General features: G+C 51.6%; 2 protein-coding genes across 2 annotated transcripts; one reads left to right on the top strand and one right to left on the bottom strand.

The window, feature by feature from the left end:
* J3458_000465 (uncharacterized protein) lies at nucleotides 1-6,695 on the top strand (the record flags this gene model as incomplete). The annotated part of the gene is made up of 4 exons (XM_007810872.2): nucleotides 1-47; nucleotides 137-695; nucleotides 761-848; nucleotides 907-6,695. 4 exons carry the CDS (start codon nucleotides 1-3, stop codon nucleotides 6,603-6,605), a joined length of 6,393 nt encoding a protein of 2,130 aa, XP_007809063.2. The 3' UTR covers nucleotides 6,606-6,695.
* A 61-nt stretch (nucleotides 6,696-6,756) lies between these two features.
* Nucleotides 6,757-12,315, bottom strand: J3458_000464 (uncharacterized protein). Its single transcript, XM_007810873.2, has 2 exons — nucleotides 11,659-12,315; nucleotides 6,757-11,190 (listed from the first exon to the last, which is right to left on the bottom strand). Exons 1-2 carry the CDS (start codon nucleotides 11,674-11,676, stop codon nucleotides 7,690-7,692), a joined length of 3,519 nt encoding a protein of 1,172 aa, XP_007809064.2. The 5' UTR covers nucleotides 11,677-12,315; the 3' UTR covers nucleotides 6,757-7,689.
* Between the last annotated feature and the right edge of the window lie 7,112 nt (nucleotides 12,316-19,427).

The following is a 19,427-nucleotide window of genomic DNA, read 5'->3' as shown; positions in this document are numbered from 1 at the left end:
ATGTCCAACTCGGCCAGAGACCAGGCCTTGGTGGCGACCTTTGGCTTGTCAGTAAAAAATCCATTCCTCCTCCAGGGAACTGAGCTTGGGTTCCTGGCGTTGAAATTGAAAAGCTAACACTCAACTCACATCTCAGCGGCGCTGTCGTGTGTGCCTCTCTAGGGACGGTATTATTTCATCTCAGAGGAGGGGCTTTATCGCTCTTTCGAGGCGGTCTGAGGCTGGTCCTCGCCGGTTTCCTTCTGTTCGCTTCTCTATGGGCTGTCGATGGCTTCGTTGCTACTTTTATCGACAAATCTTCCGCGTCAGGATGTCAAATCGCCGTTGCATTTGCTGCCGCATTCGACCAACTCGCCCGAATCGTACTCGAAGGATTTTTATTCTGGGCGATGAAAAGCGATGCCCGAGCTACTTGTGGTGTCTTATTTCCACAGGCTGTCTTCTTTCTTCGCTTCATCATTGGTGGCATCTTTGTCGGTGTTCAACGACCACAGTTCGACCCAGTATGTGTGGCCACGAATCTGCTCTGGCCACTCGGCGTTGCGGTTCTGTGTACGGATGCCTTCATTGTCCTTACTCTTGTGACAAGAGCTTCTTCGGCCGGAGTCTTTCGAGACATGAGAGCAGAAGGCCCTCTTGGGTCTCGATCCAGGGGCATATCTTTGATCATTATGGCCTTGGGACTTTGGATTCCTGTATGCAAAACCGAATTGCCGTCATGTTCAGCACCCGTGATTTCAGCTAACTTTTGGCTTTCTAGCTTAGTGTTCCTATGATTCTAGGAATCAGTTCGTTCGGTATCGCTACTCGTACGGCCCTTCCCGCCGTTGGAGTGCTGCTCGTCATAGGTTTGATGGTACCTTGTTGTGCAGTCGTGAATACTCTTGTTACTAATATGTGGAACAGGTGTCATTGCGTTCTACTTCAAAAATGTGATTTTACCACTGAAGGCAGTGTCTCAGAAGACTGCACCGTTTCTCGACAAATTTCCTGGTTTGTCCGAGGATGTGCCTCCGCCGCCAAAAAGGGAGCTAAGAAATCAGGAGGTGTCCACAATCGACAGCTTCGGACAACCAAGGGAATACTCACGGGAAGTTACAACTAGTGCACGAGATGGCAACAATCAGCTGCCAATTATTAGTCGCCCAAGTCCAGGTCAGGCAGCAGCTGGCGTTGGAGGGATGCCAGTTAAGGGTGAACTTTTCCCACCTATACGGGCCGGATCGTTATCAGCAAAGCAGGAGGATCTCTTGGTGCAACCGACAAAAAAGGCGGTCATCAAGGGCGGAAAACTGGTCATATCTTATCCGATAGTTCAAGAGGACAAACTCAGCGAGGCGAGTCCTTTGAGGCGGATTGCAACTGTTGACTTGGCCACCGCTGCTAGGCAAGACAGAGAACGGAGAGTCAACCCTGCAGTACCTCTGCAGCCCAGCACGAATAGGTATAGTAGACAAGCTACTAAAGAATTGCAGCGAAGGCAAGTTGGTGGAGATTCTGCCACGAGACAAACTAGCGCATCGACTTCGGAGCCTATCGAGGAGCGTGCGTCACAAGCGGCATCTTCGGCCGTGCTGTCGGGCCTTGTCACTCCCAGTGGTGGTGTTCGGCAGAGGTCACCGAAACATATTTCACAATGCTTTCAAGATACATTCCCACCGGTTACTCCAGCCACGAATGCTTCGAGGTCAAGAAGTAAAAGTCCCACTTCACGGAATTCAGGTTCAGGGGTACCTTTAAAGCCGCCGCCCCGATCGCCTCTACGACCCTTCCCTGAGAAGACCACCAGTGCAACTACCTTGCAAGGCCCAGGTAAACCGCTCGCCGAAATGCTAGACCAGACCAAAGCTGAAGAGTTCAAGAGCTCTGCTGCTGCCCCCTCTTCGCAGCACACTTCGCAGACTCCTCCCTCAAGAAGCGAAAGCGTCTCTCGAAGAGAATCCATTGTCTCCCCTAGCACGCCTATGGACGTTCTTGTACCCCCAGTGCCTCCTCTTTCGCCAAGGGACCTTGACTCCAGCTCATACTACCAGTTGGAAAGGAACTTAAGCAATCAACACCGAAGAAGTGGGCCATCATCAAGCATTCCTCGTAGCGGATCGGTTAAAAATAACATTCGCCCATCGAGGAAGAGGCCTAAAACGCCTCCACCAATCGATCAAGTGAAACCGTCGAAAACGCCGGTCCAGCTTCGAGAAACCACGGGGCTTCCCAGCCATCCCAGAGCTCGGGCTGCAGGAACCTCTGCCAGTAAGAGCCGGGACCAAACGGTGATGTTCGTCAACAGCATCGACTACAATGATCCTAGCAGGGTTCGTGACATCATTGATGAAATAGCAACAGACTTGGCTGCAAAGGCAGATTGGAGCAATTCTGATAGCAGAGATTCAGTGGCCCATCGACCACGACCAATTCCTCGAAAGTCGCCCATCACGCCATCGGTTTTGGCAAAAGAATCACCGAGTGTAGCATCAACAAGTGATCTGCTACCTCCGAAAAAGGAAGTGGAGGCGAGATTGAAAGCCTCAGTTTTAACTGCAACGGCCGGAGAAAGTCCTAGCCAGCCGCCCCCTCTGCCTCCGCCGCCTCCAACTCCGAAGAGTGAACCTCTGGAACCAGCGAGGACCAAGACGTCCATATCTCGACCCAAAAAAGATAACCCAGAGGTGAAGGAATATATAACTCCAGTGGATCAAACAGGCATCGCTCTACCATCGACTACATTACGAACCCAGGCCTCTCATGACCGACCTAGGTCAGAGAAAAACGTTAACGATAAGAACACCGTTGCCAATGTGACGCCTACAGAATATGTCGAGCCGTCTCCATCCGGGAAACGCAAGGAAGACACGACCAGATACATGTCCAAGTTCAGCATAGCCACAACTATGAGCCCAGAAGAGCCGCCGTCTGCATATCTTCAATCCCCAGCTTTCAAACTTCTTCGATCGTTGCAAGAAGGATTGAGACGAAGGTCATCTCCTGTCCTTCCGGTAAATGATGCTCAGGAATCAGCCACTCCTGCTTCAATCGTGGTAGACCAACCAGGAGCCCAGTCAACTACACCGTCGTATGCGAAGCAGTATATCAAACCACAAGATCTGGCAGCTGGCTATGTTTCCAAGTCTCTGGACGCTGATCCTGTTGCTCTTGGAATGCCTGCTAGAGTTAGCTATGCTGATAGTACGCTACCAAATGATGAGGACGACGGTAGAGAAATGGTTACCTTCATGCTTGACCGAAACACATATTATTCAGCCAATGCGGCATCTACTACGTCGCCGCAAAATAGTATATATGGCGGCACCGAAGGCAAGAAAGGCTCATGGCACTGTCGTGTGGGTGAAAATCCGCCTACGTTCTCTAGCCGAGAATCTATGCAATCTCGCCGTTTCCCTAAACCACCTCCGCTTGAACTTCACAGGATTTTCAAACGTATGAAAGGATCGCCTCCTCAGCCTCCACCGCTCGAAACTCCCAAGCAGGCCATTGACAAAATTCAAGAGCAGCTGAAGAAATTCAAAGACTCCAACGTGGATGATGATGATGCTGAACGTGAAAAACAGAGAATGTCTCTCCTCAGAGACATAGAGATGGAGATGGGAATGGAAGAAAACCGATGGCGGAAGATGCGGGATGATCTAACTAGAGTGTCGGTCTTAACAATTGGCTCAAATCCAGGTTCTCCGTTTCCCCATGCAGCAAGCCCTTCACCATCACAAAACATGCAATTACCGGCGATAAATGTGGCCGAGAGTTCTCCAAAGAATAATAGTCCCTATCTATCAGTACGGGAAACGGACACGGGGCGGCCGCGATCATCTGTCCTTTGCACAGCCGATCAAGTGCAGATGAGTCGTCCCAGGAGGGTGCCTGATAGGTTCCAGGTGACTACCACAGATAATACATCCGAGATTTCGGAGCGGGCTGTCCGAGAAGGAGTCTCCATCTCTACCAGGAACACCTCGCCAGTTGCGCCATCATCTCCCACGAATAACGAAACATATTCAAGGTTCGAAATTGGGAGTCGTGAGCAACGGCCAAACCAAAAAGGGGAGGTTGCACCCGCCAAAGGTGTTTTGTGGAAGTTAGACAACATTAATCGAACCCCCGAAATCACGAAATCACAGGTTGCCCTGTGGAATTCCGCCTCTGACTCTGCAATTCAGTCAATTAGATCGCGATCTCCTGGCCCTAGGCCAGTAAGTCGCAAGCCCAGAGAATCCTCTCCTGTGGAAGAATCGGGACTCTGGGCCAGTCCACCAGAAAGCTTGATACCGCAGGCCAGATCTCCCAGCCTGTGGCGCGCAGCACTTCAATCACCACCATCAACACCATCATCCCAAGAATCCGCCACTCGCCCGCGCACACTGAGGCCTCCACGCAAGAGTAGGCGAATTTCTTCACTTCCAGACATTTTGGAGAATCCAGAGCCTCTAGAGAACAATCGCAACGCCTTGGGTATCTTTCGATTCCCCTGGGGGGAAACTTCCGACGCAGCTACAGTGTATACACCATTTCAGAACCAGGCGTTCATGCTGTCAGGCAATATGGGTGCAGGATTCCCTCCGATTCACCCGTCTCTGGAACTCCAGATGCAGATTTTGAGATCCCAGCAACAGCCATCCTCGTTCTTTGAGCACCACGACGAGGAAGAGGCCGTCGAAAACATTTCCGAGGATTCAGATAACGATAGTTTTGACGACGATGACGACGATTCCTTTGATGAAACAACACTTTGGGAGATTGCCAGCTTACTAAAATCTGATAGAGTTCCTTCCAGGGAGAGCTTGTTTCCCAACAATGGCAATATTCTTCCTGGATCGTTGACAACCCAGGGACCTACAGACCCCATTAGACCATCTTTCGTGCCGCCGGCACGGCAAGTTGCAGAGGAAGAGGAGCCAGACCACACTGAGAGCGAGCCATCCCCCGTGCCACTGTTGCGTCGGGAATCTTCGTCACCAACTCTCCCACCACCAGAAATGACTCTATGGGTCAACAACGTCCAAATGCCTCATAGTGCAGTAAACCAGGGACTTTTCCAGGATGGTAAGGTATGGGATACCTATGTTGAAAGCTATAAACCCACCGCGCGCGCTCCTCTCAGGCAGACTAAGGCTCCAAATATCACCAGCAGCTCACTCTGGAGTCAGCCAGCGATCAATACTGGCTCACCTCCTATTGCATATTTGTGGTCCGGCGAATCCAAGTCGCGGCCCATGGTAGATGCCACCGTTGAAATCAAAGAGATATCCCACCCAGCTACCCCTGAGCCAGAATTTCTATGGTCAATACCAAAGTCCACCCTAGACGAGAGTGTATTTGGTCTGCCACAGCCAGAGCCAGAGCATTGGGATCAATATAATGACCTCGCGTGGGAGGTTTGGCGTCCAAGGCCCCGAAAAGGCGGACACTTGAACATCGAGAGCCAATCTCTGTGGACACAAAGAAGACCTCAAGGAGAGCAAACAAACAAAAAGCCCGGATTGGAAGGAACCACGCCGACATCGCCTTCTGATGGTACCAATGAAGGGGACACTTCACCGACGGCCACAACTACAACAGGCCGACAGATTGCTGCCGATGACATGACACCGTCAATCGAAACGCCCATCAACAGCCCAGAGTCGGAAGAGGATGCCATTTCCATCAAGGAGCAGCCCACCTATGATGCAGGTATTATCATTGGACCACAAGACGATATCGTAATATCCAGCCCTCTGGGTAACGATCTATGGGTCCCCATTTCCACACTTCCCCTGGATGAGGAGCACCAAGGCCTGTTCAAAGTCCAACAAGGCGGGCACCAACACGACAAGAAATATCGTAGAAGTTCAAAGCCCCCCGCAGCGCTGGAAACTCGTCCCACGCCGCGATCAAGCCGTCGGTCTCTCCAAAAGCTTGAGTCACACACTCTCTGGGCACCGGCTACGCCACAAACCTTTGCTCAGGACTGGGTCACGCTCTCTTCCGTCCGGCCCAGCACTCCGCCCGGCCAGCTGTCTTCCGAGTCGGGCAGCGAATCGCCCCTTTCGGATACATCCTCAGTCTATTCCAACGTGACCGGTGAATCCACCGTCGCCAGCTTCCTCACCGGCCAGGCCTCCGTGCAACCGAAGCCGCATCCCGTCACAAACGCAGACTGGGTGGCTTCTCTCAAGGGAACGGATCCTGCTACCCGGCCCCGGAACGAGACTGCAAGATCGGTACCTAACTGGGCCGCAGCTCTGCACGAACCCCCACAAGGAGCTGCTCAACCATCAACTGCATCTGCTCCGCAGCCAGAACAAGAAGCACTGCAGTCAACAAACGAGGAGACCCAACCTGCCGTCACAGAGGCAAATGCAGGAGAAGAAATATCGGCGCCAGAAAAACAACCAAATCCTCTCAGCTCCCGCCGGGAAACCCAAATAGGCGGCTTCGACCCTGCAAGACACCACCCCGTCTTCAACGTTTACATCCTTGACACATCAAACGGGGACGACTACCACCCCGCTGCCGAGGGTTACATCCACACCCTAGTAAACAAGAACCCAGACTTGATTCAGCGACAGGCCAGTACGAATGAGAAGCATTGTTCAGTTAATGTGGGGAGCAATTGAAAGAATTGGGAGCCATCAGGACGTGGTTGAGATACCCAGTTGTAAATTTAGGCGTTAGAAATCTGCAACTGAATGAAATCAGAATTACACATCCAAGTGTGCAGTTTGTTAATACGCAGTCGACCATTATTAATACTTCCAACACCGGACATGTTTCATATTAGTTCTACCTGGCGGCACACTATTAATCACGTATGTATACTCGGTAGAAAGGGGCATGGCTTCAGAAAGCACCCACACAGCATCCATCAACGATAAGAACTAATCATATGTATCATAGCCCCTAGGCTCTATCCATGCAATTCATCAACTGTAGACTAAAAAAATGACAAAAGCGTCAACAATGCGCCGATGCTATAAAACAAGACATGCTTCTTCTTCAACGGTTCGGGAGTAATGCCCTACCGTCATTCCTGTATCCCAAATTGGCTCCATTGCTTCGTCCAATTTCCTTCCAAATGTACCTTGCGTATTGCTCTCTATTTGCGGGCCATGGTATGTGTATGTTTTGTGTTGTCCCCAAGTCCTCAGTCGTTTCTCTGCATAATCATTGGCAGTGACGTTTTGCATCTCGAGCAATGAACACATCAGATAGAAGCATCGTCTCCATTTCCCTGACTTCCTGCTTCAGTCGCTTCCTCTCATATCCATCCTCGGGAGGTTGTTTCCGGCTCTCGCGTTCATTATACGACAAGTAGGCGCGTGGGTTACATTATACATAAAAAAGAGCATACAAAATAGAAAGCGCCACGACACCTCCCACCAAGAACCGGTTCAGCCATCGACAGTGGCAGCCCGATGACGGGTATATCCAGCGATGACAGATGACGAGGCTGACCCCGACTCGTTTGAGCCATATTATACTGTCCACCCTCTCGAAGTCCGAGTCAGCCAGTGTCGTTTATAGTTGGTAAAAAAAGAAAAGAAACTTCAGGACAAGAACCGTCGCTATGCAAACAAAATAATTCACAAACAAGTATTTTCCGCGTTTTTTTTGTACAAAACCTCGGCTGTGAATAACGAGGTGTATAGTGGTGGTGGTAAAAGGAGTACAGTTGGAGGTGCTGAGATTCTTTGATTGCTGCTAATTCACCGTCATTAAGGGAACTCGGCGTCCAATGTTTGATGGTGGCGAGTTTTCAGATGAAGGCCGCTCAACAATGGTAGTGCTATTACCACGACTCTTCAAAGGTCGTCGGGCCGGGCTGGATCCTGGATCATCAAAAACTCTTGTAAACGCAGGGCTCGAATCCAAGCATCTCTCATGTCGTGGAGTTCGAGCTGGACTTTGTGTCAACTGATCAGCCCTCCTTATGAGATCGGACAGGACATCGCGCAATTCTCCGGCTCTCCTGACCAATACTTTCAAGCTGTTAGTATCGAAATGCATCCTACTGGTGCCAGTACCACACTTCCGAGATCCTGGGGCGGCAGGCTCAGCAGTTGCCGAGGTTGACCGATGTTGAACAGACTCTATGACAGATCTCACCACGCCATTCACGTCTTGAAGTTTGGCTGGTGGGTTTTCTGGTGTTCGGGGTCGGCTGGGGCGATTAGATCGTGGGCGATCATCCGGCAAGGGCCAGTTTGCTCCAAAAATATCATCATCTGGAGAGAAGACAGATCGTCGCCGCGGGGATTGCCGTTCACGAACGACAGCCGTCTTGGACATGACCGGTTCATTACGTTCAATAACCGCATCCAACCTGTCAAATGAGAGGTTATCATCAATGTGATCTTCATCCCCTGGAGGGTTTGCAGCTTCAAAGGCGTCCATATAAATCGAAGTCTCTGACTGATCGTCGTCGTTCGCAGACCCCTCGTCTGGGGAAGCCAGGGCAATGATGCCTTCAGCTTCCTTCCAGAGTGGTTTCTGCTCGCCATTCAGCATATTCAGCTCCCGACCATGGCGGCAGAGTCGCTTAAGGTCGTTGACGAGGAGAGATAATTCTCGAATTTGACCAGAATGAGCCTTGACGCTAGGTTGAGAGGCACGGATTGATTCAGGGACCGCAAAAGAATCCTCGGTATCTTTGCCGCCTGGTCCATCATCGGGGCCACCAAATTCAAAGTCCTCGTCCCAATCTTCGCTAACAGTTTTTGAACCAAGTCCCCATGTTCCATACTTCGATCCTGTGGGTTTTGATACGTCGGCAGGATCGTGTACCACAGGTACACTTTGGCTCCGGACGTGCGCCGGCATTGGCCCTTTGCGAACGACAGATCGACCTCCTCTAGAGTCAATTTCCTGTTTACCGTAAGCAGTCTTGGGCCGAGAACGACACGCCGGATTCTGCTTGTCATGAGAGGGTGGCTCGCTCCAGTCGAACAGGTTGCCGAGAGAGCGTTCGTTACTTGATGGCGGTGGTTTTGAAGAACTCAAGCTGCCACCAATACTAGCCAAAGCTAGGCGAACATTGGGATTGATGCCACCGGAACTGAGAGAACTGCCCTTTGAAGGAGGTGACAGAGCATGAACTGGTGCGTCATCGTCATCTCTGGTCCAGTCCTCGTCAAAGTCATCATCAAGCGAAAACCTGCCAAGGTTGCGCGCCTCCCGGGCCACCTCGTTGCTCGTCAACGGGTCCAGACCAAAGCGAGGATCTTCTCGCAGCTCGCGTCTAACATGGTTGCCCATAGATCGGTGTGGCGCGTGGACTGGAGTCAGGTTTGATTCGTCTTCCTCCATAATCTTACCGTCTTCATCCCAAGTCCGGTCAAGGATCTCCTGGATTGACAAACGTTTTGATCTCTTGTTCCCGCCTGTGCTTGGGGGGGACTCATCATACACAGACTCAAGGGGTGTCTCCACAGCTCTGACCCGGCCAGAGCCTATGGTCCGCAACGAGTCAAAAAGGGTGTCGCTTTTGAAGTCAGTGTCGTACTCATCACCAGATATTAAGTCGCGCGTGTCGCCGTCTGAGCTGTCCAGGGCAGATAGTCTTTCATAGTGAGAGCCCCTCCGCTGCATCATGGCAACGCTGGTAGAGCTTGTTGAGCTTCCTGACGGCTGATTTGGCCGAATTGAATGACCGGCGACGCCGCCAACAGGACTCCGTCGCGACAAATCTGCATGAACACCTGGAAGATTGGAGAGCGGGGGCAGTGGGGAGGATGCGTTTCTTTTAGGCGCCGGGCGTTGAAAAGTCGCGGCTGAATCTAGTGTCAATCCCTGCTGAACCGGGGCGATCGGGGCGCTGGTCATTGTATCGACGCGGCCCACAGCTGATGGCAGGCTTCTGACTGGAGCTGACACGTGCCGCTTGTTGTCTTCTCTGCCCTGGCTCGCGCCCCGTTTAGTTCGGCGCAAGCTTCCAGATGTTTTCGAGGCCCAGTTTGCGGTCTGAGAAAATGTGGAAGAAAAGGATCTTCTTGGGCGTGCTGACGGTGGCATTCCGGAGTCCATTTCGCCAGTAGTCGGGGAGCTGACACGATCCCCATTCCGGCTAACAAGTTGGTAGTTTGGTTCCTCCTCTATATGCGACGATGCAAACGAGTCGCTCTGCGAAGATGAGCCCGACACCATTCTGGGCTTAATCAGATGAGCCCCGGTACCAGGTAGCATGCTTCTTGCCGGGTTAATGCGTTGGGGCTGCAAATTCTTTGCGGACGACGCTGCGTCACCGCCGTCGCCACTACCACCAAGCCGGGTGTGAGGGCTTGGCTTTGTCATAAGACTGGCCGTTTTGGAGTGGAAAAAAGACACCCAGCCAGAAGTTTTTGCAGCCCTGGCGGTGCGAGGAGACTGTCCCAATTCTTCAATTGGTGATGCTCCAAGCAGTTCCTCCGGGCAAATTGGCTCATCAAAGGAATACTTTGCATCGGCACTTGAGCCTGCAACATCAAGCCCTGCCCGGAATTGTTGCAGAGTCGCAGATCTTTGGTGGCTGGTGGCCGGTCGGCGAAGACTAGGTAAATGGCCTTTTGACTTGCGTTGCGCCAACTCCTCCGACGTGTGGTTTCTTGAGGGGGAACGCTTTACCAATTTATTTGGGGGCATTGGCTTCGAAACAGATCCAGATCGGGAAAGTATGGGAGCAGCAGACCCATATGAAAATGAAACTGATGGTGAATCCGCGAGTATGCTAGACCTGGGGCTGCCGTGCTGTGACAATGGACGGATAGAGGACAGGCGCTTCAACCAAGAACCGGACGACGAAATGGACTCCCTCGAGCCCTCCACGACGGAGATACCCGGGTAGATATCTCCCTGGCTGAGCACAACAAGAGACTGTCTTCTGCTAGAGGTACTTGACGGAGCAACTTGGGAGGTTTGCGGCCGCTGACGGCGCGACAATGGAGGTCTCGTCGTTTGGTGAATTGAAGTACCAGCAGCATGAAGCTCGGAGCCAATTGACCGCGGTGCAGCAGAACTGGTAGCTGGTCGACGCGAGGGTGGGGTCAAGGTCCTCGACGGCAAGTGCGACTTGACAGGCAATACTCGGTCGATTGATATCGATCTCTTGTGAACTCGTGCTCCTCGGCTGGAAGCTGTCGCAGCTTGGTGGTCGAGGTCGAGGTCAGTGGGTTGGCCAAACACCAGGCCACTGGCAGCTGCAGCAATGGCAGTGCCAGTCCCAACAAGCTAGATAGTCGCAACCAGAATGTGTTAGAGCTAAGCAAATCAATCCCGGGGTGGTAGTGGAAAGTGGTGCGTCTGAGGGTGAGACAAAAAGTAAAGAAGGGAGAGGGAGAGGGAGAGAAAAACAATGCAATCCAAGATTCAATGACGACTTTACGCAATCGACGAGGAAACGGGAAAGCTGGGCAGGGCGTGGGAGTGGGAGCAGGCCCAGACGCTGTTCCCGTCTGTTTTGAGTTTTGGGTCCAAACGCTGCAGAACCAGGCCCGGTGATACATGAGCTTTGAGTGGGCGTGCGTGCCGCTGCGAGGTGGTATAAAGTCAAGTAGGCTGTGTTTGTGCGTGTGCGTGTGTCGTCGATTGTGGTGTGGGTTTATGGCTATGGCAGGGAGGATTTTGGGGTCCAAGGTGTGGTGGGTGCGCGATGGCTCGAAAGGGAACATGTTCAGACAAGCTCTGGACTGGACGTACACTGGGAACCGTCTGCATGGTGAGGTGCAGACTTCTGCTTGCGTTAATTCGGCAGCAGGACGAGCATTCTAATTGTCGAGGTCAAGAATGGCAAAAATTGAGTCGATACAGCACTGGCATCGTCGGGCCACGGCTCAGCAAGAGACGCTCGACCGTTTTGGGCCCCCGGCAGTTGATGGGAGGGATGCGAGCAGGAGAATTCGGAGACGGACAGGCCTTTGAAACTGCGGACTGTGTGTATTTGCTCTCACGTGTGTGGGGAAAGAGAGCAACGGGCAGCAGTAGTCCGTGGCAGTACCAGCAAGCAAGCAACAGGCTCGGCGCGCGGATCGAAATGTTCGTCGGGGTGAGTGATGGGCCTGTCGAGAGCTCGTCGTCTGGTCTCGCCTCCAAAGACGCAGACCAGTGGGGGACAAGAAACGAAAGAAGAGAAAGAAAGAGCCCGATTGACAATGTTTGAACGGAGGGGCCGCCGAGCAGGAGGAATGGGGTAAAAAGAATCAAATAGGAATAGTTTTTACTCCAAGGAGCGAATGGGCCTAGTTGGAGGTCGGCCAAAACAATAACAAATCCAAAAGAAAAAAAAAGAAAAAAAAATAATCGAGGGCGAGGAAATAAAGTTGACGATTGTACCTCTTCTTTTTTTTTCCCTCGACGCCAGTATTAGGCCGTGGTTCGCCTAGGCTCAGAAGGTCAAGGAAAGCAAATTGGCCTGGCCACTGCTTTTGGCACGGTCCAGTGGAGAGGAACATGCAATGTAGCCCCGGTGCAAGTCTGGAGATTGGACCCAAGTGAGCAAATGGGATTGGATCTTTGGCCAGAACCAGAATATCCGGAGCTGGCTTGCTTGAGGGCCTGGTTAGCTGTAATCCAGTCAATTGCTGAGATTTGGTTCGACCTTGGATCGCCGACGCAGGGATGAACAAGGACAAGGGACCAGACAAGCATCGACAGGGACCAGCAGGCCAGAAGAGTGGCCGGCTTGTCAACACGACCATGTTCAAGAAGCGAAGCGAACATTGAAGCTCCGTATTCTGTCAAGTGGCTTTTGGAAGCAGCCAGACATTGGACATTAACACCAGTTCATCTACTCCCTACTTAAGTACACAGTACTAGTAGATTGCAAGACGAACCGCCCAGACCCAAACGGGCTTGAAGCACAGGGCAGGCCGACATTGAATGGCCAGCCGCAACAGCAGCATCAATGAGTGCACACTCATGTTAATTTGGCTGTCACGTCCAGCTCGCTGCGTCTGGTGCTTGGATTTGATTGTTGGTGGACACTTCAATCACTGACTGGGGCCTGGCCCGTAGGCACATGCAGTCTGCACTGTAATTTAGGCGTCCCCGCTGATGTCTGGTGCCAGCACTTGAGCAGACTTGGGGACCTACTCAGCTACTACCTTGGTAGGTATGTACCAGTTGACTCCAATGTTGCCTGAATAAGTGGCCACGGGCGAGTATGCATGCACCAGTTGACATCTAATATAGTGGCGCTGGGCTGCTGTCGGCGCTGTATTAGCTGCTGGCCTCAACTTTGCAGTGCTCGGGCCAGGGCATGGAATCCACACCAGACACTGGAGCACTTGACGTCGACTGACGTGCCCAGGGCCAACCCACGGCGCGTGCACCATCGTCCACTGCACACGCACCCGCTGCACACAGTACTTGAGCCCACTGCGCCCACTGCACCTGCTGCAGCGCACCGCACAGGCAGCACTGACTGCCCGCATCTAGATGTCATGTCCAGGTGTCAACGATTATTATTATGGAATGAATGAATCGCCCAGTGCCGCCGCCGCCTATTGTTGCTCCAGTCGGATGGTCCGATACCGTCGACGGTGGTCCTGTTCAACGGGTAGCAACAGCGCACATGCACCAGACACATGTACCAGACACGACATGCACGGGCAGAGGCACAAGCACAGGCACGCGCCATCAACAACAGCACGTGCGTGTCTTGTCAACAATGCTGGCTAATAGTAAAAACTAAACTGGTCGCCGGCCGTCTGGTCCTGTTGCTGTCCGTAGTACGGAGTACGGAACGCCGAGGACAATACCACGCGCCTTGTGAAACGTTTTGAAGGCGGCGTGCCTGTCTAGGAAATCTCCACCGACTCCAGGGAGGCACACAAACAAATTCGAACCAGACCAGACAGCTGTCAGTGGTTGAAACGCCGGCCCGGACTGGACTGGAGCCTGGTCGGAATGTTCCAGATGATGCCACTGCCAGTCTTTTCCAGTGTCTAGTTAGCCCTGTTGACTTCATATTGCAACATAGCGTGCTCTGCTCGGTACGGAACGCAGCGTCAAGCATCCTATCCGGTATCATCTCAGCATCAATTGGATATCGGCATCTTTAGCACAGTAGTCGGTACTGCGTGGTTTCAAGGTCAATTGTAGTAGATATTCAATGTTGTAGATCCTGTCCCCTGGCGCCAAACTCTTACCCCCCCCCACCCCCCCCTTCTTCTTGCCACGTCCCCCCGCCTGCTCTCTAAACACCGTGGCACATCACTGTCTCTCCCGGCAGCCAGTGAACGGTTGGCCCCCAGCCGTCACCCCGTTCAAGACGTCCATGGTCGCATCCCTTTCTGTATTGTTTATAAACATGCTGATGTCGGCCTCTTCTCCGCAAGGCCAGGTTAAAGCATGCTGACTCTGACACGAGTACGGGGTTATCAATCACCGGATCAAAACTGCACACGGGATTGGGCCTCGACTGGACGTGGACGCGACTGGGCAGGGCCCTCGGACTTGTGCAAGCAATCATCTCCCAGAAAGCCATCATGGCCGCAGGCTCAGGTCCCCAAGGTGGTTACATAGCTGGTACGGAGTACCTGATAGGGAAATAGCAGAGACCGACATTTTGGTGTACATAGATTACAAGTGCGTCGGCCAGTACGGAGCTGTCCGTGTCTGTTGTCTCATCAATCGATGCATTCCAGCGCCCGCAAGATGCACACTTACATGGTTATTCTTAGCTGGCGTCTCATTGTACTGCTACGAATGATTACTTGGTACTACGAGTGTTACCCTCTGGCCAAGGCATGCAATCTGATTGTGCGACTTTCTTTCGCTCACTCTTTTACTTGGCTTGTTTTTATTTTTATTTTTTTGTTGACTTGAGATAACTTCTCGTGTTCCGTCACCTGTGTCATCATTTCCAGAACATCTTCCATATTGCGGACTTGGCGTAAATAGAACGGCGTACTCTGTAATTAGCGTCCTGTCCTATTATCATAACCCCACGCAGAATGGCTTAGGCTTGTGCTCATTCTCGCCATGTCCTCTTTGTCACATTTTCGTTGCGAATACTCCGTATGCCATGTATGTATGTATGTATGTACTAGACTTAAGTATGTAATGAGTGTACTCCGTACTCTGTGACATGCAGCTTCACTCACCCACCCCTGCTTTTGTAGCCCAATAACTACCTAGGTACCTAGGTAGCTGTCAGACTCGCGACCAACAACAATTCCGCTTCAAGGAATTTTGTTTGTGCTCCATACCATACACTAGCGAGTAGACATTGTTTGTCGCTAAATATATGGCTTCGGCCGCCTTCTGCATTCCCAACTACAGCTATCTACCTGCACCGCGCCTGGTTGGCCACCCTTCGAGTGAGTGTCTTAGACCATCGCCAATCCCAAGAACCCATACGAACAAGGGCATATGTAATGTCAAGACTGAGATGCGACGAGTGGATCATGTTTTTGTTACTGGTGATGTTCCGACCGAGCGACGGCCCTTTGTAATTGGCCAAGTCTTGCAGGTCTGAACGCACCGCATCTTGCTGCTTCGGGCGTCAGAACGATGGGTGACGGGGACTAACACTTGCATAATATCTTGCAGTTGTCAGATATCGCAATCTCTCGCTCGCGCCTTTCACTTCCGTAGGGCAGTGGCCGTGTCACAGGCACCGACTCCTTCGTTGTGTGGCACAACCGCATGCCTTGTCAGTATTAGCACGCTCAAGACTCTGAAATGTTCCCTAGCAAAAAAGGAGAGTGTTTACGTATTAGTACTTGATTTGCACCGCATACAAACTAGGCATGGGTTTTTTGGGGCATCCTAAAGCAGGGGCAAGGGACCCAACACAAAGATCATCTACAATCCAGTTAAACGTTTTGAGCCTAGTTTTATGGTCATGACTGTCCCGTGCGAAGTGCTGCATCGTTTAATGAAAGGTCAAGAGGTGAGCCGACCGTGGCTCCATAGACGATGCCTGTCTCCCCAACTCAGCCGCAGGCATTTCTGCATGTATTACTCGGAACGGGATACCACAATTTGCTGCATCACCCTGCATCGCCAATGTCCGCCGCCCCGAATGAGTGCGTAGCAACATGGAAATGGAAATGTTTTTCAGGCCTTTGACATCCATTGACAAAAGGGGTCTGTTGGCCGGTGGCTTTAGTATGGCGGTAGTCTTTGTCCTCCCCTTCCATCTCTTCCATCGCACATCTGGATGGAGTTACAGAGATGCTGTGGCACAAGAGGTCGGTCCTCCTAGTCATCCACGGCAACTCCACCGACCTTCAAGTCGTGTGTAGTTCTCGACCACATCTTGGCGAGAGGCGAGATGTGGCTTCCGCTGTTAGTACTACGCCCGTCGAGGCATCGTTCCCAAGACTTCCCAATGACGTTGCGCGTCTGCATCAGCCCAAGGGTCCATTCTAGCCTGCTGCATATGCTGCATATGGTACAATATGGTGTATATGGTTGTCATATCCGCTATGGTTTTGAGGAGCTGTGTGTTATTGTCTGTTTGTAGTCGTCTTGCCGTTAAACACGCTGGGTTGCATAGTGAAACAACCTTCAACCACATGGCCGAAAAAAACACGACCGTCAGCGACCCACGTGTGAAGGACGGCCACAACATTGGTAGCCTGAGCCTGGTGTCGATTGGCACAGGCCGGTTCAGCGTAGAATGATAAATAATAACACTCAGTATTAACCCAGACACCTCGTCCAGCATCATCGTCCTGGGTACCATTCTGCCAGGTTATCCTTCCACAAGTCGTCCTTCGTAAAGCGCCGGTATGTAAGTGCTGGGCCGTGCATTCGCATCTTAAAAGCCTAATCGGCGAACCCAGTATTAAACAGTCGTGCTACCCAAGCTACCGTATCACCCACCCAACCTTCTGTCACGATCGAGACATGTTTTCCTATTCACACGAAGACTTGTGGAAGCCAGGCAGCCGCTGTCTTTTCCGTTGCCTTCCTGTAACACGAAGCTGCCTTGCAGCCACCCGTTGATCATACGGCGGCTCGTATCAATAGGTGGCTCTCAAGTCGCATCAGCTGCACGCGGATACCAACTCAACCGTTCATAGCGCCGCTACGTTGTCCAAAAAGGTGCTGATCACATTGTTTTAGTGGTGATGTGATAATTGCCGATATCTCGGAAAATTTGTGGGCTTCTTTCTCCGCATTTCGCACGTCTGGCTGTGGCACGGACGGATCTTAAGAGTATTATTGTCTGGTGCTCGACTCTCCGTGAAGTATGGAACATGGCCAATAATGTGTGTCAATGGCTTTGACCGATGACCAAAAAAAAAAAAAAAAAAAAAAAAAACCACCAAGCCATGGCACAGGCACCTCAAGCGAGCGTGTGGTGACATCAGCTTTTGGTCACAGAACAAAAAAACAAGTAATCTCACAATAAGTCTGGGACAAGCTTGTGCCTCTGCTAACATTGCTCGTGGAAATGAGGTCTGTTGTAAACAGGTTGTGATATGTCTGGTCGACGTGTCGATGTAGAATGCAGCACGTGGGTACCCAGGTAGTACTTTAGTGCTATTTGGACGAAACCAAACTCGACGGTAGCAGGAAACATTCAAGGAAGGCACAACCGGAGCCTTTCCTCATCCCAGTGCCCTTTTTGCAATCTCGAGTCGTAGCCAAAATAAACCACATTTCTTTTCCGCAAGTACGGGTAACAAGTCCGAGGACGTCGTAGCAACAACTGCTCCCCTCCATCTTGCTCTTGCGGCCACGCCAGTCTCCTCTCTCCTCGTATCCGCGGCGTCTTATTTGATAGACTGGAGAGCATGCATTGGCTTGCCTAGCTTGGATCTGAGACGGCTCCTCGTGGCCAAGACTAGCTTCATCCATCCATAGACGCAACATGCACCCTGGTCACCATGCAAAACCCAACTGTACGGAGCCCCAGTCCTTCTGGAGCTCCCTCGCCGTGTGGTCAGTGGCAAAGGAACAATCACACCAGTGTTCTCCTCATCGCTGGCTGTTTCTAACCCCGCGGCACGCATCGGGATGAAGGACTTGCCTGTTTATTTGTTTGTTTGTTTTCTTGCTTGCCTGCGGACCAAAGCAAGGAAACGCTGTCTGACATGCATATGCAAGAAATAATGGAACATTGTAAGTTACGTACAGACATCCTCGTTTTGACGAGTGAGCGACGCTGACCAACGGTACCACGGTTTTCAGTGGTGCGGCAGATCCAGGCTAGATCTGACGACAACTTGTGGGGCAACAAGGGCCAAGGGTGGTTTTATATACCTAACTTGGACCTCTAATAGCCCTTTGCTCGAGCCCAGAAAAGTAAAGCTCAGGCTGCAGGCACCGTTCATGTCCTTTAGGTGGCGTGATTTTGGCAGGAGCAAGAAAAGAAGAGTGCAAATCATATCCCGCATAAGGAAAAGACGAGAAAATTGTTGAATCGATTCAGCATCATGATAATGCTGGCCACCAACACTTAGCTCCAGGCCCCCTGTTGATTTGCTCCGAGTCTATCACGCCAAGCACGAGCGAAATACCAAGGTCGAATGAACACTCTCAGGCATGGGACAACAATGCCGTAGGTCCTGGACCAAGTACGACAAGACAAGAGAGTCCGTAAAGGTTCAGCTACAGCCCGTCAAACTGCTCTTGTCACGTTCAGCTTACGGGGTAGCTAGAATGTCATCTGGGCAAAGACTGTCTAGCGAACGTCGGCGCTGCGAGCCGAGAGGCGCCGACCAAGGCAAATCTGGTCGTGATGGGCGGTTTGTAGCAACGTGCGAGGGTTTTCAATCCATGGCTGCACCATCGGTCCAGCTAGGCAGGGGGTGATGGAGATGGAGGTTCCATTTGGATTGCAATGGCCCACTGCTCGATAAATGCTACTGAGGGCAACTTAAGAACTATTCTGTATTCTATATTGCAAAAGAACCAGAATAATCATCAATAAAGACGTCTTCAGTTCACTTGTACAATCCAGTTTTGCCTCAAGCGCAGCAAACTATACCAAAGCACGAATCGATTCATCAAATACTCAAAAAGGAAAAAAAAAAAAAAAAAAACCGAAAACATGAAGCTTCAAGAAGTTCCCAACCGACCAGGTTCCACCTTTAAACTCCACCAGGAAGAGCTCGGATTGCCTGCTACAGCTATAGCTACTACATGAAGCGAGGCCAATTTTCCTTGTCTACCTGGTGCTGTGGCTTTGCATTCAGAAGGGAGCCCTCTCATACGGCGGCCGCCAGGTTCCAAGCAACAAATCCAAACCAGTTCTTGCGCATGGCAACCCGCAGTCCCATGTGGGCACTTGCGTGTTCAGATGTACGGACAGTTTACTTGTAAGTTATGAAAGTCCACGGTCTTAAACGTGGGAACGAGTTACTAACAATGTTGAGGCAGTCTCACTTTGTCGGATGCAGACGCTGTTGATAACGAGAATGGCCAGAATACGTAGCTCCGTTGATGGTAGGAATAAGTTGGGAGAAGGTCGTCTCCGCTCAGGAAACAAACTATGATAAACCTGTGTG

This window comes from Metarhizium acridum (assembly GCF_019434415.1).
Source record: "Metarhizium acridum strain ARSEF 324 chromosome Unknown scaffold_1, whole genome shotgun sequence".
Classification (NCBI taxonomy): Eukaryota; Fungi; Ascomycota; class Sordariomycetes; order Hypocreales; family Clavicipitaceae; genus Metarhizium; species Metarhizium acridum.
The sequence above is the reverse complement of the archived record's forward strand: the minus strand, read 5'-3'. Positions and strand labels throughout refer to the sequence as shown.